Source organism: Pezoporus occidentalis, unplaced genomic scaffold (genome assembly GCF_034315485.1).
Source record: "Pezoporus occidentalis ecotype Australia unplaced genomic scaffold, CSIRO_AGI_Poc_V1 ctg16, whole genome shotgun sequence".
Taxonomy (NCBI): Eukaryota; Metazoa; Chordata; class Aves; order Psittaciformes; family Psittacidae; genus Pezoporus; species Pezoporus occidentalis.
Window position 1 is genome coordinate 2,063,016 of NW_026913425.1, and position 18,312 is coordinate 2,081,327.

The 18,312-nt window shown below is 38.6% G+C and overlaps 1 protein-coding gene across 6 annotated transcripts in view; it reads left to right on the forward strand.

The window, feature by feature from the left end:
- MAST4 (microtubule associated serine/threonine kinase family member 4) overlaps window positions 1–18,312 on the forward strand; it is a 275,284-nt gene that overhangs the window by 128,766 nt on the left and 128,206 nt on the right. Inside the window, exons 1-2 of one of the 6 annotated variants that reach the window (XM_062612324.1) lie at window positions 7,446–8,077; window positions 12,620–12,700. The exons of 4 other annotated variants lie outside the window; for them this stretch is intronic. In XM_062612324.1, coding sequence (XP_062468308.1) covers window positions 8,031–8,077; window positions 12,620–12,700 — 128 coding nt within the window. In that variant the 5' untranslated portion in view covers window positions 7,446–8,030. Of the gene's footprint in view, window positions 1–7,445; window positions 8,078–12,619; window positions 12,701–18,312 lie in introns of those variants that run through there. One more of the 6 variants, XM_062612327.1, reaches the window with a different exon arrangement.

The following is an 18,312-nucleotide window of genomic DNA, read 5'->3' on the forward strand; positions in this document are numbered from 1 at the left end:
TTTTTTTTTTTAATGTGTGTTGTTTGTGGTTTTTTTTTTTTTTTTTGGTTGGTTGGTTTTTAGCTAAGTTTTACCAATAAGACATTCCAACAAATCTGTGTGTGTGGGGATATTGTCAATGTTGAGAACCTTCTTCTATGTTACATGCAGAGTAGAAACACGAAGCAGGAAATCACACTGGACTGCAGGTGTAAGAAACCTGGATGACTGGCTATAGTCATTATCTTTGATTAGTGGCCTAGATGATGGGATAGATGTGTTTTATTACATTTGCAGCAGACACCAAGCTGGGAAGAATGCAAGTATATTGAAAAACCATATGGGGTTTCAAAATCAATCTGACAACCTGGAGAAAATGTACTGAGTAAAACAGGACAAGCTGGAGACATCTTATTTTAGCAGAAAATAACGAGCTTTTTTGCATGCAAGGTAGTTGGATAGGTGGTGGCTTGCAGAAGAGGATCTGAGAGGTATAATGGTTCCACAGTGTGATGCTTTCGGGGGGGAAGAGATGGGAGAAGAGGGAGTATCATGCTGGAAAGCTCATGATTTGAGCTGCAAGGCATGCAACATTGTTCTGTCCCATGCAGAATTTAACAAGATCTTAAGCTGGTGTCCTGCATTTAGGCTTGAACTGCTGTATGTTGAGATGTTATCAGCTGGACAACACATATCAAGTGTCAGCTGCTTTGGAAACTTGACATGATCTACGGAAAAATATTTACCAAGCAGGGATTATTCACTCCATAGAAGGGGTGATTGTGAAAACATTCAACTATGTAAAACATCTGCCACAAGCAGGAAATAAGTGTTCTCTATGTTACTGGGATACAAAGCAAGACATAATGTTTAAATCGGAACAAGGGGGATTCAACTTAAACATTGTTGAAACACTTGTGTGTCTCTGAATTGTGAAGCAGAGGAGTGGAGTACCTGGGAGGAGTTGTGGGTGAGACAAGCAGCTGGATGGAGTGATAGGGGTAATATATGGATCTTGCTTGGGGACAGGGAAGATGTTCTCTTGATATCTTTTTAACTATCTTTATAACGTATCATTACTTTCCTGGGATTAATTGCCAGAGCTTTCTGCTGAAACTTGATGCCATATTTTCAGTATCTGCTTTCCTGGAAGAAAATATTGTCTCCTAACAGACAACGTTATATTATTCATTTGTGCTTGTCTGTAATCACTGAATTCCTGTGGAAATGTGTATAAGGCTTTACATAAGCGTAAGACATTAAGAAAAGACAATGACCTTCAAATTTTTTTTCTTTTTTTTTTTTTGGTGAAAGATTGATGGCTGTATTTCTGCTGCTTGCTTCCCTCCAGAATGCTGCTGACCCCTGTTTGTCTGATCTAAAGAGAACCAGGAGGTGTGTTTTTAAAAAGAATTCAGGCATACATACTGTAGCCTTAAAAAGCTGTTGGGGAGGAGCTTCTGCAGGCATACATTGGTGTGCATAATGGGGCCTTAATAAGGAATCAGTTATCAATCAATGAGGCAAAAAAGGACTTGGTAACTTTAGGTACATACTAGTTGTTGATGGACAGGTGTAGGGTGTTGGGGTGTGGGCTGCATTATAGAATTAGGAAATTCCTTATTGGTGCTTTAAGTTTTTGAAGAAGACACTCAGATACCATGATGATCTTACAAAACTATTTATAGATTATTTTTTTATGTTTTCAGTTTATTTCTGTAGAAAAAATAACCACAGGAAAGTTAAATGGCATCAGTTAGCACTGAAATACAGCTTAAACAAAGACCAGGTAAAGAAATATTCATTAAGAGCCAGGCTTTGGGTTATCTCTGTGTACCAAGCCTCTGGAATTATTATTTTTTTTTTTTAAATAACTGCTTAAACTCTAATGTAGAACTCTTCAAGAAGTCTATTTTTGCCTCAATTTTTTTTATGATGTTTCTTTTCTATTCAAAGGCAGTGCAGATTGAGACCATAATCATTATTAAAGCCTGATTTCTCAGGCTTTTTACAGTTTTGATATGAGCTTGATGTCTGTTGACAAGAGACTTTTATTAATTGAGCTATTTTTATTGCTTTCTAATTTAAGATTAGATTTTTAAATTGTTCTTATTGTATGTGAAGTATGGTCGGAGGTTGTCTAAATCTGATGTAACTAGTCTGGGACTTTCCTAGAAGAAGAAATTGTCACAAAAGGTATACCATTATGTTGCTTGATTTTTGACTTTGTATGGCATATTATTTTGGAGCTTTCACAGGTAGGTACAAAAATGATGCTGCCTAGTAAAGCGAAATGAGATACTGTGGTGGAATGTGAGGAAGGATACATAAACACATTGTATTGAATGGCACCTTGTGCTGTTTTTTTGCTGTCTTCTATAATAATGAGCCAAATTATATTTGGACAAAGACTAGGGAGTTTTTTGCTTACAGTTTTTGGCCAGATACTTTCATTATGTTTATCTGTCTTCTCGGCTCAGTGTTTCAGGACCAGCCAACATCAGTTGAACGTTTCTGTTTGTGCGTACAAGGAGGCTATTCTGGCTGCAGGGAAAATTTCAGAACTATCTGTTGAAACTTAGTGTAGAGGAGCGGGAGTGAGTGAGGTTGTAGCGTGATTTTTGCGAGGTCTTGGCTGGTGCAGGTTGTTGATACACTTCATCTGCAATATTCTAGGATCAGTGTTTTTCATTGAGATGTTCAATGTGACAACCAGTTGCTGGGTTAACTTTCCAGAGGTCTACGAAGCACTTCTGTAATTTTTAATAGTTAATTACATTGCTAATAAACACCTTTTTTTTATCTATTACTTTGTTTAGTAATGTAAACAATACCATAGATCTCTCAGCAGAACATGCAACTCATTTATAAAAAGTTATTAAAAATACATTTGAATTTTAATAGAGTGCTGTTTAAAACTGTAATTTAAAAACAATTCCCTTGCAGAACACTAAGAATTACAGCTCTAAATAGGTTCCAGCAAAGTGTTTTGTAAGACCACCTGGGCTTTTACTCTGTACTCTAGTGGCACATTAATAACATGCATTATTGTAAATTGCTTACTGGTGTCACATCTTGGGTATGCTTGTAAATGTGAGTAGATTCATGACGTTGAGAATTACAGAGTTTAAGGCCGGAAGCCATCATCTAATACATCCTTCTGTCACTGAGTATGAAACGGTCATCCCCCTCCCTGTGCTATAGTGCTAAGGGCTGACATATATATTGAACACAGATACCAAAGAACATGCAGGTTTTACCAAAGTCCAACCAATGTCCTACAGTGACAAGGAGTTCATTTCAGTGTGCCATGCTGAACCCATTGTGCAAATTGAGTGCCTGGGTACAGGCATATGCAAACAGCTTCCATCATCCTCACCCACTTCTTCCTTCACCAGGAAAACAAATAGAAGACAGACCCTCTATTGCTCTTTATATAATCTGACCAAGATGAAAATTTCCTTGCCATTGCAAACTGGGCAATTATTTTAAGCCTGAGCATATGAGTGAGACATACCAGCCAGTGATCGAAGAAAAAGGATTCCTTTCACCATCTGGTACTGCTTCTTTAAGCTATGCTCTCAAATACTTCTGGATAGAGTATGTGATAAATAACAATTCGGAATAAACTGGCCATCCCATTGACAAGAAGAATACTACTTGACCTTTTCTGGCAGATAGCTGAAGCATAAGATTTGTTTTATACACATTGTGTCAGTCAGTCTGTTGACTTGAACCAGAGGTAAGAGAGTCATATTTCAGACATTCTCTGGCTACTTAGTAATGTGCCCAAACATGCCATCTTCAAAAGAATGCAAAGAAGAGGTTGGGCCGTGTTTGCTGCTCTCTGATGCCAGGCAGAAGTGTTGTACCCAACTGCTTCTGCATCATTCCTGCTAGATCTTTAGAAACCAGGGTATTACCAATGAAGCAGCTGTTAGGATCTTGAATGTTCTCAGATTTATAACTTTGCTTTCCACCTGCTAGAAAACTCTGCACTGTGTCAGGTTTCAACATTAAGTCTGGTTACCTGCTCAGCTGAGAGAGTTTTGCAAAGCAAAGTTTTGAATATAGCTGGAAAAGAAGTCAGTTGGACAAGCAGGAGTACTAGGACCTGATCTGTCAACAGAGCTTCTGTGCCATCATGGTGAACTGCTCTTTATTTAGCAGTAGCTCCTGAGATCGTAAGTCTTCCTGCTGATGTGAAAGGATACTAAGTTATCACATGCTGGACACAGTGCTGCTAAAACACCCACAAACATACATACACGTAGATGCGTGCTGTGTGTATATTCACGTACATACAAATGCATATATACACAAATGTTCCTAATATTTTCTCATCCTTACAGGTTGTCCAGTGCAACACTAACCTGAGGAAAAATTGTTTCTGAGTAACACTCCTCAGTTACAAATATGTAACTCTCATGAATTTAAATGAACTCTCATAATACCTGAAATGAATACATGAAATGAATTGAAGTCTCATGACTTGAATACCTAGTTAGTGTATGTGGCTGACTTTAACCAGTAAGTGCTGCTGGTAATTGTGACAGAGGTGCATTTATCTTAGAGAGTACTGTATTGGGACTGTGGTTGAAGTTCAGAGCTACTGATCACAACTGCTTGACTGATAGACCTGCAGAGAGGATGCACACTTGATAGATGGACACAGGGATGGAATTCAGTGCGCCTTGAAAACTGGCAGATAGAAGTTCCAGTTTTCCTTTCTAAGCACAAGAAAACTGTAACTTGACTTACATAGAAAATATGGACAAAACCATTTGTTTCTGTCATTGTGACTTTTTGAAGCTATTCTTAAACCTCTCAATCATGTGTGGAATTACAGACTGCAGTATGAAGGCTGCAGTGAACAAAATTAATTCTCTCATTTTTCTCCTTCAGAGAAAGGAACCAAAGACAAAGTAGTAACTCTGAGTGCCACAATGATGAAGGCATCACCAGCTTCCATTTTCAAAACCGTGTTGTAAAGAGTTTTGTAATCTGTGATTTGGAAAAATAAGTCAAGATAAAAGCTGCTAAATTGTCATTCTGAAATTATTTAGCCCATGCTAAAATTTTAAATCTGTTTAAATCTGTTGTAAATTCAAGCCTTTTCACTGCTTATTGTCTCCAAATTACGGTATAAAGCTGTTTCTCATTAACATCCCCAGAAGATTGGTAAGTGTTGTCCTTAACTTGGAGGTTGACAAAACTGACCAACAGCAAACTGGGGACAAACTGAGTCACTTTATGCTGGTATTACAATTTTGGTATTCTTTAGTCTTGTGTTCACTGGATTCTGATGGCTATTTTTAAACCAAGGCACATTTTTTTGTGTTATGATTCAGAATTCCTGTTTGAAAGGGAAAAAAAGACCTCTGTATGTCTATGTAAGCATTGATGGATGGACTGTGTATGTTTGCTGGAAATGCTTAAATATCTGAACTTGTGTGTGAAGAAGATCAGATGATAGAAATTCAGAATAAGTGATCTTTGCCTTAAGGGCTGTCATAGAAAGTAGGTATTTATTGTCATTGTTCTTTTGAGAGTTTATTACTAATTCTTGAGTACCTTTGAAAAACACTAGCCAAGAGTGCTTGCCAAACGAAGGATGCTTATTTTCTCAGTGTAATTGCTGTTAAATATTAACAACTAATGAAAGCCAGAGGCACCTGGACTGTTAATGGTATTATTGTGTGCAGTGTCATTTAAGGGAAGAAGTAAGCATAGACAACAGCTGTACAAGAAGAGGGCCTTGAAAGGATAGAATATTAAAATGCTTGGCCATGGAAGAATGATCTTTCAGGTTTGTGTTTCATGAAGTGAAACATTCCACTGTGCTTTGCTGGGTTTGCTTGATTTTAACCAGATATCTAATATTACTAAACCAGAGAGGCCCCAGTAAGGATTTAAATTACTAACTTGAGCCATGTGCCCTTGCATTCAACTTTAAAATGTTTTTCATCTGCAGAAGCCTTATGTACAAAAGAGATTTTATCAGGGGCATTTTAAGGGAACAGAGCTTGTTTTGAGAGGTGCTGAGCAATGAGAATAGGCAGCTGCCTGTTCTTGGCAGCTGTGAGAGAGCCAGGGACCTGTGGCTGAAGCTGTACCTCACACTCTGCCTCACTCTGTTAAATTTCTGTTTCTAAATGGTTGTCTCCAATCTCAGTCATGAAAAATACCTGTAGGCATGGACAGCTTCACCTCATAGTTTCAGTGCTGGAGCTGTTTGACTGTTAGATAGTTGATTCTTGTAGTATTTTTTTTAAGTTTGAGAAAAAAAAAAAGATGTTTTGCTGAGTTTTGAGTAAAATCTGAAGAATATTTTTTAAAAGTACCAATCCGAGTTGGGCACGTAACTGATCTGTGTGCCTTTGGAAATCTGTGAATTCACCCATCACAGTTTGTGATCTTGAATTTAATCCCTTAGATCTAGTCCCTTCTCTTTCAGGAGGCAGAGTAATATAGCACTTCCTTGGAAAGAGTGCTTCCAGGATGCTTGGCTTAGTAGTGCTTGCTGAGGCCTTGTTTTAGTAATCAGAGTCCAGATATCTGTTGGTTTTAGAAATTCGAATGCATAGTTCTGTGTACCACTCAGGTTTTTAGTTTCTTTTTTTTTTTTTTCTTCCCCATAAAAACCTGAAGGATAGGTAGGTAATTTACACCTGTAAATGGAGGCTTTAAGTGATACGTAATTTATATTTAAAGTATTTTTCCAATAGAAATATGTAGGAGAAAGGAAAAAGAGTATCTAATGGTTATTTTTTATTGTGTGGTTGAAAGAGCAGTCTACTTCACTAAATCCTGTTCAGTTTCCATAACCAGGAGATTTACTTCTGTCTCTGAAACCTATAGCTCTGTACCTGTGAACTCTGTGATTTGTTCCAAAACCAAGCCAGGGCTGCAGAAAGCACCAGCTTGTGCTGTAGAAGTTGTCCATGCCCTGAGCAGGGCCAGAGCTCTGCCAAAAGAATAAAACCATGTGGTCGACATTATCATATTGCGCAAGAGGTACGCATTAAGAATCACACAGGAAAACTATGTGGCTGAGATAAAATATTCTAGCTCTTAAATTACTGAAAATAAGTACTTGCACAGTGCCTTTGCTTTTCATGGTGTTTTGTAGAGCCCTGGAAAAAAATGGCTAGTCCTCATGGAGTATTTATTTATTAAAAAGATAACCTCAGACTACTAGAGAATACATAAAAATTGAATGTAGTTAAATTAAACCCAGCATTCTGTGCAGCAGCGCTATCTAAAACTGTCTTTCTCAGCTTTTGTACTGGTTTACTTCTAAGTGAAGTTACCTGAAATTAATACACTTTTCTGCAATTTCTAGGTCTGGCTTTCAACCTTACTAAAAATTCTGTGTTATTTCCCTTTAAAATTCAAGTAAAACCATGACGGAACTGAATCATAACTTCTCCTTTTGTATTAACGTCACTGTAACAGGAGTGTGTTTGTTCATCAAATGCCTTAACAATTAATTTTCCCTGTTAAAGGAGAAGAGCCTGTTTTTTCATTCAACACTTTGCTATTCTCTTACTGCAGAAACTGCCTGTCTGTTTACCAAGGAAAGGGATAATGTGACTTAAACAAGATGGCTAAATCCTATTCGGCAGGATCAAAGGGGGTGGTGAATATTTGACATTTGCCATGAGAAACTGTCTTATGCATAGAGGTTTTTTCTGCACTGTGGGCTGGCGTAGCGAGAGGGACCTCTCCTTCCTCTGAGGTGCAGCGTGTGCATGTGTGTGTTGGCACGGCACTGCTGCTGCAGAATACCGGGGATGAATTACTTGACGTGCACAACTGAAGGCGCCGTTCGCTCCACAAGATCGTGTGCTGCCGCTACCCCGAGAGAGGCAGCCGGCAGCTCCTCGTGACAGCTAGAGGTGGAAGGACCCAAACTTGCGGTCCTCCCCCCGCCCCCAGAAGATTGTTAGTCCATTCCTTTATAGTGGTTCATTTTGGCTGTCATCGCCAGAATGCTGCCAGTGAATGTGTGTCACGGTTACAATAGAATGTGGTAACACGTAACAGCCATGAAAGCCCAGCGGGAAAGGCTACAAATTCCAGGGCTGACCTTGGAGTAAGTATTGTCTGTCTTTAATATTTTAATGGGTTCTGCATGATGCCGGCTTTCGTGCAATCAGGAGCTGTTTAACATATATTTGTGCTGATGGTCTGGGACCACTGCAGCTCCAGGTTAAAGGAACACATTTTAAATGCATTGCAGTTGGTTTCAGCAAATGTGTGAGCCCAGAGCTGGGATATTGCAGTACATTTGGAAGAAAGCATTTCTGCATATTTAAAGTTACTGGATTTCAATGCATGGAGCATTCTGTCAGCTCATAGGGGAAGAATCTGTCAATAGGCCATGGTGTCTTTATCTCCAGCTCTCTGTTACTGTTTGTTTATCACATTGCTGCCTTTTAGAAAGGCCTCTGTTTCTGCTGAATAATAGAGAGCATTCCAAGAGATTAAAGCATTACAGAAATGCTGTTCATAAAAATCCATCCATATTTTACATACGTAACTACACTAATGAACTGTATTGACATTCTGGAGGATTCCTGACAGTCTCTGCAGTAAGTATGTTTACCTAATTTAGCAGAATGTTTACTTGTTACTTGCTTAGAACAGATTAACTCATTTGTGTGCTTTCAGCTATTTAGAGAGTAACTACATGAAATACATCATTTTAATGTATAGTAAGTATAGTCTTTTATTAAAAAATGCAAGGATATATTTACCCAAGATTTGTTAATCAAAGTCAAATATTTATTTCTGTACATACATACCTACAGTCTACTTTGACATGTCAGGCATGTATGTATGCATGTTACAGTCACCATGAGGACTTGCTAATTTTACCTAGCTAAATAGATATGGTTATGTCAGATCCTTTAGTATTCCCTGGGACTTCCCCATTCTTGCTGGAGAAAAAAAGCCCTGAATGCTGCAGATGCCTGCGGTAAAGTTATTTAGCTGTGAAAGGTATTATCTCTGAACATCTGCTATGTTTTAAACAGAGGACTATAGGTAAGTGTGCAGTGTAGCAAATAATTTATTCTAATAATCACATGAAGGTGACAGAGCACTTTATTCCCAGGAACAATTGTAGATGTTATATTGGGTTCCCCAGAACTATGTTTGTGAAATGTCAGTGAGAAATTTGTGCATTTCAATCTGGCACTTTCTGCTGAGAGCGGAATGTGTGAGCTGTGAACAGGCTAAGCTCTAGATAATTTTTCTGGAGAAAATAGCATTGGTAATTCCTCAGGAGTTTTGGAGGAGGGGTCTGATGAGGAACCTTGTTAAAATGGTTTCCATGAATAATTGATAATTAAATTCCTTTTGGAGTGTGGCAGTTTAAATATTTTTAGATCAGTCTTCACTGAATTATATAATCATTGTATGAGAATAACATCAGTAACTGCAAAGGACAAAAAATGATTCATGTTACTGTTTTTTCAACATATGTGTGTGATTTTGTAATACGAGGTAATCATGTACTGCTTCCTTGTTTGTCATGGTAACCTGACATAATTACACTTGCTTTGCCATATTCTGACAATATCTAATGCAGATAAGAATTATATTTTAAATTTAGCATTGATTATTATTTTGGTTAAAACGTCTGGATATATTTAATTTTTTCGTATGTTGGACTTTCTTTTGCCATCACACTTGCTACTAAACTTAATTTACTTGTAGAGAAAAGAAAGCATCATATTTTGGTTGCTGGCACTTAATGTTTCCCATAGAGTTGTTCTCTCATGATTTGTCAGAGTTGAGTCAGTGCAGACTGAAGTCATGCCTCCCAAATTTTTATTTTCTATCATCTATAAAAGAACATTATCTAGGTGAAATAAAATTCCAACTTATTCCTTGAAACATTCTTCAAACCAATTCTCATGAATTTTCTTTCAGTGAAGTTTTAAGTGTTGGGACTAGAATTACGTTGTCTCTCTAAGAAATTAGTACACTATCTACTTTATATTCATTACTTGCAGAAAGCTCTTTCAAGGAATATTAAGGATCCAAAATGAAGCCTTCCAAATTTAGTAAATGTAGGAATTAAGGCTGCCTCTCAGCCTCGTGCATATGCACTGTGATAATTCATTTTAACAGGTTTTTGCATGAAATTTGTAGGTCTTAAAAAAGCAAAGCTGAAGAGCAAGTTCTATAGAAGAACCAGATTGACACTCCAGTGTCATCACAGTGGGAGTTTATAGCTCCATAGAACAAGCACATCTGATATTGAATGCCCTGAGAGTCTGCTCCATGACTGAGACTCTTGATGTGTTACAGTAAAGAAAGTGAGGAAGAAAATGAGTACTCCTACTAGCAGCTGTAGGAGTTCCACCTGCTGTGTATGTGCCATCCACTAGAGAAGGAAGATGTGCTTTCCTACTGCATGTCTCTGGAGTTTGTTCACAGCAAAGGGACTGAGTAACCTCATTCCGTGGTCTGAAGTTAATCTGTTCTTCTTGCTCGGTACCAGACTTTCCCTCGCCTTTTCACTGTTGTGGCTTCAGTAGGTTCCTTGCCCCTAGCTGTTACTCCATGGCAGTGCGCATGCTCTCCCTGCCGCAGCCAGTGCCTTTCGGCAATTGTGCTCTCTCCACCTGGATTCTCTTTGATCAGTGGCCTCTCCACTCCCTGATCCTGCTGGAGGTTGGTTGCTCTCTGCAACGCCTGCCTTTGTCTTTTCCCTTGCTGTGCACCTCTGGGAACAGCAGTGTGAGCGCTGACGGTGCAGCACAGGAGTTTACCAGCCTATAGTCAGCGAGGGCCACTCCACAAGCAAAAAGGGGATGCACAAGCAAACAAATGGGGATGAATGGCCAGCTCTGCTGCAGCAGATCTGCAGTGGAGAATAAAAGATAATGCAGATCTTAGAAGTACAAAACCAAACTTTTTACAAGCCTGTACTGATCATACAGAAAGACCTTTCCAGTACAAGTTGCAGCGGGTCAGTGCAGTGCAACAGAGAGTGCCCCTGTGAAACAGCAGAAAGCTGTGTGTCAATCCACATCCTTCTCCACAGGCCTGCACGGGCTGAATGACAGGAGCCTGGATTCAGTTTAGTCATTTTCAGGGTGATGTATTGAGCCATTGGCTCTTAATGGAGCTTATTAGCTCAGACATACTGTTGTGCTAGCATGGCTAGTCTGTAACTGAAATCAAACTATCTCATATCCAGCCTCTGGGCTGCATAGTCTGTGTGTGCTCTTCTGTGCACCTACTTCAGAGATTCTGCAGGCACAGACAGCAGCCAGAGGAACTTGCCCCTAACACAGTACCCTTGGCAAAAAGTTAACAGGAGGCCCACCCTTAACTCAGTGTGCATCTCCCTGCCAAACTCTGTGTCCTCCCCAGACCATCGCAGGAAGGAAAGGTTGCCCAACATCAGAAGACCATTGTCCCTAATCTGTTTTAGAAGCAGTAGTGTACTGCTGGAATAGTCAGGAAAAAAAAAAAAATCGGGTATCCACCTTGAAAAGTTATAATGGGAATATTTTAAAATCTGGCAAAGTGTCATGCGATTGAAAGGTTTAGAGTTGGAGCTAGCTGTGCTTAGCATACTGGCCATCTGTGTCTCCACTGGGGACCGGACAAGAATGATAGCATTGACTGGCTTCAAGGGTCTGGTACATAGCAGAACAAGTCTTTATGAAGGTTATCTGGAAGAAGTTCCTTGTAAGCCCATGCCTTCACTCAGTCTGCACAGAAAGCAGAGTTACATGGGTTTTTTTGACAAGTAACTTCAGCTAATTGAAGCAGGACTCATGCTGCTAAAAAAAAAAAAAAAAGCTTTCTTGCAAGATTTGTGCAGACAAGTGCATACGACTGCACGAGTGTGTTTTAAAAGAGCATCTGTGAAGTCAGTCAGTGACCTACTGTTTTATTGAGAGACATCTTGAAATGGAGATGCACTTCAGGTAACTTCCTGGAGGCACCTTTGAAACCAAATGCTCAAATACAGGTTTTTTGGATAAGTTGCTTATATCCACCTTTGATTACCAAGATAACTTGATATTTGTGAGGGAACATTTCATATGGAATCAATGGAAATTGATGCTACCTATCTAGGGCAATTTTTAGTGAGTGTGCAAATTTTAGTCTCTCAAATTGGAAATTTTATTATGGTTTTCATATTGCTGATGAAGAGTCATAAATTTTAGTTTTCCGTTTGGTTTTAATAGATCTGATTTGCATATAAAAAAACTTAAAAAAAGCTCAACAAACCCAAACAAAAAAGCCCACAAAACTAAAAACCCAAAACCCCTGAGATTTTTTTAAAAGACAAAAATGCCCCAGTTACATATCCTATTTCATACAGAATGCTTTTTTTTTCCTCTCTCTGGGGCTTTGTACACAAGCATTGTTCCCAGAGGAGTCTAAAGCAGTCAAGCATGTGCACCAGCACCAGATTTCATACTTGTTTTTCTTTAAGTCAGTTTCATCTTAAGTCAGAAACTGTGTGGCTACTGTCAATCACTTCATTCAGGAGGATGGTAATGTTTTGGTTCTAACCAGAACTCCTTTCATAACTCCTACACTAAAACATACAACTGTTGCTAAACCTTCTGTTCACTAGAGATGACATTATTTTAACTTGCAGTCTCACCCCAAGGAGCCTGAGCCCAACCCCAACAAGCCCTTGCAGTCCATGCAGCCCTCTGTTCGCTTTTCATTTTTGGAGGTAAGCAAGTAAACTTCCATTATTGATGTTTTTTTCTGCATCCAAAACCTGACAATCAAAACATTGCAAAGGGAAAATTGAAAAAAAATAAAAACTCTGCAATCCAAAGTATGTTTTACTTGACCAGCTGTTGTTCCGAAGTATTTTATGGGGAAAAAAAATTGGGTATTTTAGAATTTGAGACCTAGTACAGCAACTCAAGATACTGATGCATAATTCTGTGATGCTCTGCTTGCTTAGGGACATACCTGCTATTGAAATTTTACAGCTTGCTTCCTGTGATCATACCTCAAGCTGTATTCTGTTATGTCGAAAGTTTAAGGTGTTCAGAAATGAGAGTGATTCATGGGGCACATGGTTGTTTTTTGCTTACTTGAGAGAGAGTAGTATGCTAAGTGAGTCGATTATCCAAGATGCACATCTATTTATGAGAATATGAAGTCTTTGCATTAGTAGGACTGTGTTTTTCTTCAGGACTAGGAGGATTTTAAGCCTTATTTCTAACACAGTAATGTTTTAGATGAGCCCCAAGTAGCCACACACAACATCCTTCTCTTTTTTTTTTTTTCTCCTACTGCCAAGTTCATTTAGAAGAATATTTTTTTTGGTTCTTGTTGTAAAGGTAGTTATTTTTATGAGATGAGAAAATCAGTAATTGATTAAAAATACTATCCAAGAATTGCTATTGTGGTAAAATTAACATAATATTTGAAGGTTGTTTCTGATACAGGAGGCCATTTTTTGCTGCCTTTGTTCTCTTTATAATGCAGAGAACTTTAGTTTTAAGACAAGGATCTCAAAAATGTGAGTTACTGAGGTTCTGCTCCATAGGGAAAATAGATTTTAAAATGAGTTACTGATGAGTTATTGATGCCTCATGGATTAAAAATACCTTTTAATTTTGATTAAGGTCTCACTTGATACTGTGTGTATTAGGGACACTTGGAGAAACATCACCTTGTTAAATGATGTAATAAGGCACATTTTTGCCTGTTTGGTATACCACCTCTTGAACATAGCATGGCAGAGGAGAGAGTTGCTTGAATGTATTAATCTGCTTCACTACACTTTAAAGTTAAACTGATCTGAAAGACTCCTTCTATCAAGGCTTCATGTGATATTAAAAATGGGGCAATCACTTTGTAACTTGCTATGTGTTTCTGAAGAAATACTGTAATTTTTTTATATATACTGTTTTGTTAAGAGAAGAGATGGGATGTGAATCCCTAATTTATGCATTTTTCAGTATGATTTAAGCAAATACACCTTTTTATTCCTCAGTCAAAACACTTTTGTGATTTTTTTTAATTAATTATAAGCAAAATCAGTATATTTGTGGAGTTTGTCTTGTTGGTAGGGAATACTTGGTAAAGCTAGTATTTTCTAATTATGTCTTTAATTTATACAGCCAGAACAAATCACTTTTCTTAGTGGAGTAGGAAGTGCCCTTTTTCAAAATGTCAGTTTTTTGGAATCAAAAAGCTATGTACTAAGTTTTTAATTTGCGTAAGCTGCTGAAAAGCATCTCCAGATGCGTGGATGTGCTGCCATGCAAACCGTGCTGTGGACACTGGGAACAGACTTGTTCAGATGCTTTTTGAAGAAATGGAGTGGAAATTACTTGCTTTGTGTAAAATCTCCTCCCCAGATTTTGCTGAAAAGTGTCAAAGTTCTTAAAGATTGTTCTTGGGTTGTTTTGTCCTGAAATGTATTTAAAGCTCTGCCGGAATGGTTGATTTTTCCCTGGAATGGTAATTTAAAAGGTTTGATTCATTCTGAATATTTGTGCTGTAGCAGTAGAGGAATGATGGTGTATTGAACAGCAAATGTTTTAGTTATTAGTTACTGTTCAAGATTGACCTAGGTTAAAAGGGACAACATATGTGTCGGTTTTTAGGATATATAAGTAATTAGAATTTCCTGTTCTGTTAGCTCAGAGTACTCCCGTGTGTGGGAGGAGAAGATTTACTTCAGTGCAACTATTTTGCTCATATTCAGAAGTGTTAGAGGCATGGTAGCCTTACCAGAGTGAATGTGGTATCATCTCTCTCGAGCATGCTGGCTCATCTCCCTCATGCCCTTTGATTTGCACAGCTGCTCCTTCCGTAGTTGTTTTTGTTAAGTTCTGCTTATGGCAGTTGTTGCATACAGTGCTAGTCTAAAGGGAACCTTTTACCAGCTAGATGATGAAGATCTAAGTAGACAAAGTGAAACAGTACCATCCTGTGAATTTAAGTACCTGTGGTGGCAGAGGCTGCTGGTGCAGCCTGAAGTTATTATACTTCACTGTTACTTCTTGGAGAGGTTGTGGGATGGAGAGGTTTTTTGTATTTCAGGCAGGTAGGCATACGTTTCCCATTAACTTTCTTAACATATTTAAACTGGTTAAATTAATATACCGTATTGTTGGATACAGGTATCAAAACTTAGTTGGTATCCTCCTCTTCTTCCGCTTTCTCTGCTTGCATCTTTTATTTATTTTTTTCCTCTGATATTCCTGCACCCCTGAATCAGGTGAAGACAGAACAAAACAGCTACTTCGTAAAAACTGTATTGGTCTGTCTCATGAAACCCTCAATGAAATGGATGGATCCTGCAGAAAAGTGAACAGGAAGGTTTCTAGTAACTTCTTGTTGTTCTGAAAGTGAACATGTTTAAAGTGAAATGTTTTCTAGCTTTGTGTGATGCTGTGTGCACATATGAATATATGCACCCTTACTTAACGGACAGTGGGAATTTAGTCTCCTCTTTGGCATTTGCATTACAGAAGGCAATATTATTGTTTTTAAACTTACCAATGTTCCTTGGTTTCAGTGGGGAGGAAAGTGGTGTCAGTCTTCATTTGTTCTGCTGTGTGGTTCAAGACAGCTGGGGTGGGGCACTTGTGGTTGTGAGTTTGGCAGGGGACAGCTTGCTTATGGGGATTAGCACAGCCTAATCCATTACTGAAACCCATCAGTCCTGTCATTGCCCTGTTGCCATGGCTGTGGTCCTACTCTCTTCCTGTGTTAGCTCTTGCAGTAGTGTGGCTGACCCTGAGTTAAATCTCCACTGCCAGTAATAACAGGCCTGTTTTAGGAGAGGAATGGAGAGGGAGTAAGGGATCAGTTTTCAGCGGCATGGGAGGCAGTGTGTACTTGGACTGGCACTCCAGTGACCTCAGGTCACGTCCTTTGACAGTGCTGCACTGCAGCTCATAAGGCTGCTGCTCAGACCTGTGTAACAGCCAAGGTGACAGCTTTTGTACGTAGTGGTTAATGATAAAATCTGGTGTAAGTGTATAGTCTAGATAAACCAGACAGTGAATGCTCTAGAAAAGGAGGTATTACTATTCCCTTTATGAGGCAGAGGAACTTGTGCAGAAGCGTGACATGGTCCTCTCAATGTAGGGCAAAATTCTTGTGGAAGAGTTAGCAATTAAATTTGGGCCTTTCTGGTCTCCGAATATTTTCTTTACTTTTGTGTAATCCAATGTAGAACTGCTAATTCTTGGATTCCTAAAAGACACAGAGTGTACGTCAGAGGGTGCCTCCTTTCCCAGTGTCTCAGTGCCACAGCTGCCATATCCAGGGATACTCAAGCAAACATTTTTCTTTAAAATTTATGTTTTATTCCCACCTTTGCTCTCTGAGATCAGTACAAAGTATATTGACCTTATGGTTATGCTGAAAGATGAAGCTTTTGTTTTGTTACACTTAAAGAGGAAGGTCATGAGAAGGGCTGATGTGGATGAGGAAAGGAATCACTTGGCTCGATTTTCTTCCCAAATTATTCATTTCTGTTTAAAATGAGGAAAACCTGCTGTTTCATCTCAGAATAATTTGATTAGCAGTCATGAACACCTACCATAAAGCACGGGGTCCTCAAGATGAAATAAATTAATCTTTGTCTTTCTGTGCCAAAAGTAGTTTGTGTAATCTGAAGTAGTTCTTACAACCTTGCTGTTTTTAACCCTTTCTGTGAGCACTTATTTAACCACAGAAAACATGTTTTCCTCAGATATTTCCTATACTTTCCCATATTAAGACTTCTGACAGAGCAGAGGGAGAACTGGGGACATTGGGACTTCAGAAAATGGAAAATGACATTGTTTGCATAGGATTTTTGTGGTGTAGAATTGGCGTTTGAGAGTGCTTAAGTAAAGCAGCATCTTTCTCAGCAGTTCTGATCTCTTGTACTTAAACCTGCTATACCAACTTGCCCTTTTGAAATGCTTTCAAAGCTCTAAGGTTTTCTGAGCTCTGCAGAGTCACAGCCGAGGAGAAGATTTTGGTTTTATTGTTGCTTGCTGTCAGTATTTTATTGAGCAACAGCCTATTATATTTGTATAAGCCTATTAGTGTTGTGGTGGGGTGGGTTTCATAGGTGTAAATAAGGGTCCAGTTGAGAACTGCAGGAGGTGTACAGCTACCATCTGGAAGTGTGGCTTCCCTGAGGAATCCTTACTGCTGGTTTTCCACCCATGAGTCATATAGGGATGTGATTTCTAATCCCATCTGGGACTTCGGAGGGTAAAGAAAGTGAAGTTTTACTTGCCACACACAGGTGCAGAATCAAGAGAGGTTAAGCCTATGTTCTTAGAGTGATGTTTTCTACAGCTTCTGGAATAAAGTAAGAGTAAAACATAATTTGCTAATATCATAAAGATTCAGTTTTAAGTGTGTTTTAAAAATATCCCAGGAGAAAAGTACATTCTTCTGATGTGTCTTTGAAAAAGGTTACATGGAATAAGGCAATTTGATGTGTGGCTTGTGCTACTTGATGTGACTCGGAAGAAAGATTTATTTATATATATTTTCTTACATCAAGTAAAGCAAGAACAGCAGCCCCTTCTCCCTACAGCATATTCCAGCTCAGTAGGGTAAATAACAGTATTTTAGAGAGCGGATCAGAAATACAGTTCTTTGCTGTAGTGCTTTGGTCTTCTTCTTTCTCTCTTTCCCTTCCCCTTTCTGTCCTCTTACCCTCCCATTATGTGCATGTAACATGCATCTTAGGAAATCAAGAAAGTTCTTGTGACATTTGTTTCTTGTGGTAGTCTGAAAGCTACAGGCAGAGCTCATCTGAATCATTTTAAATGCCAATTTGTTGATCTCCTCTCCCTGAACTCTCATACAAATCCTCCCAAAACAGTCGTGTTAGTCTTATTAAATCTTCTGGCCTTTTTGGTTGTGTTCTGGATGTACTGTTGCAAGTTAAATTTTTAAGTTAGTAGGTTAGGCTTTCTAAGCATTTTGAGGAGGTAATACGAATACGAGTTTGCAAATTATAAAGAGATTTTATTTTTTATTCAAAATACTGTTTGAAAAAATGTCGTAACGTCTTTGAAGGCTGCACAGTCAGGAATGACCTGAGTGGAAGTTTCTTGAACTGCTTTACTTCTTTCTAAAGCAGAGAATGAAAAGTCTTCTAGAAGTATTACCCACTGAGATATACCACCATAGTATGTATTTTTACCATCATTTAGTGTGCTGCTCAGATTGATTTCAAAGCCTAAAATGTTTAAATGTTCACTGGCTAATCTGTGAACGTTCTTGTCATACAGCTCTTAAAGACAAATGACCTTATGAAACCAAACCCCTGCATTCTTTGGGCATGTTTTTGTTTACCTT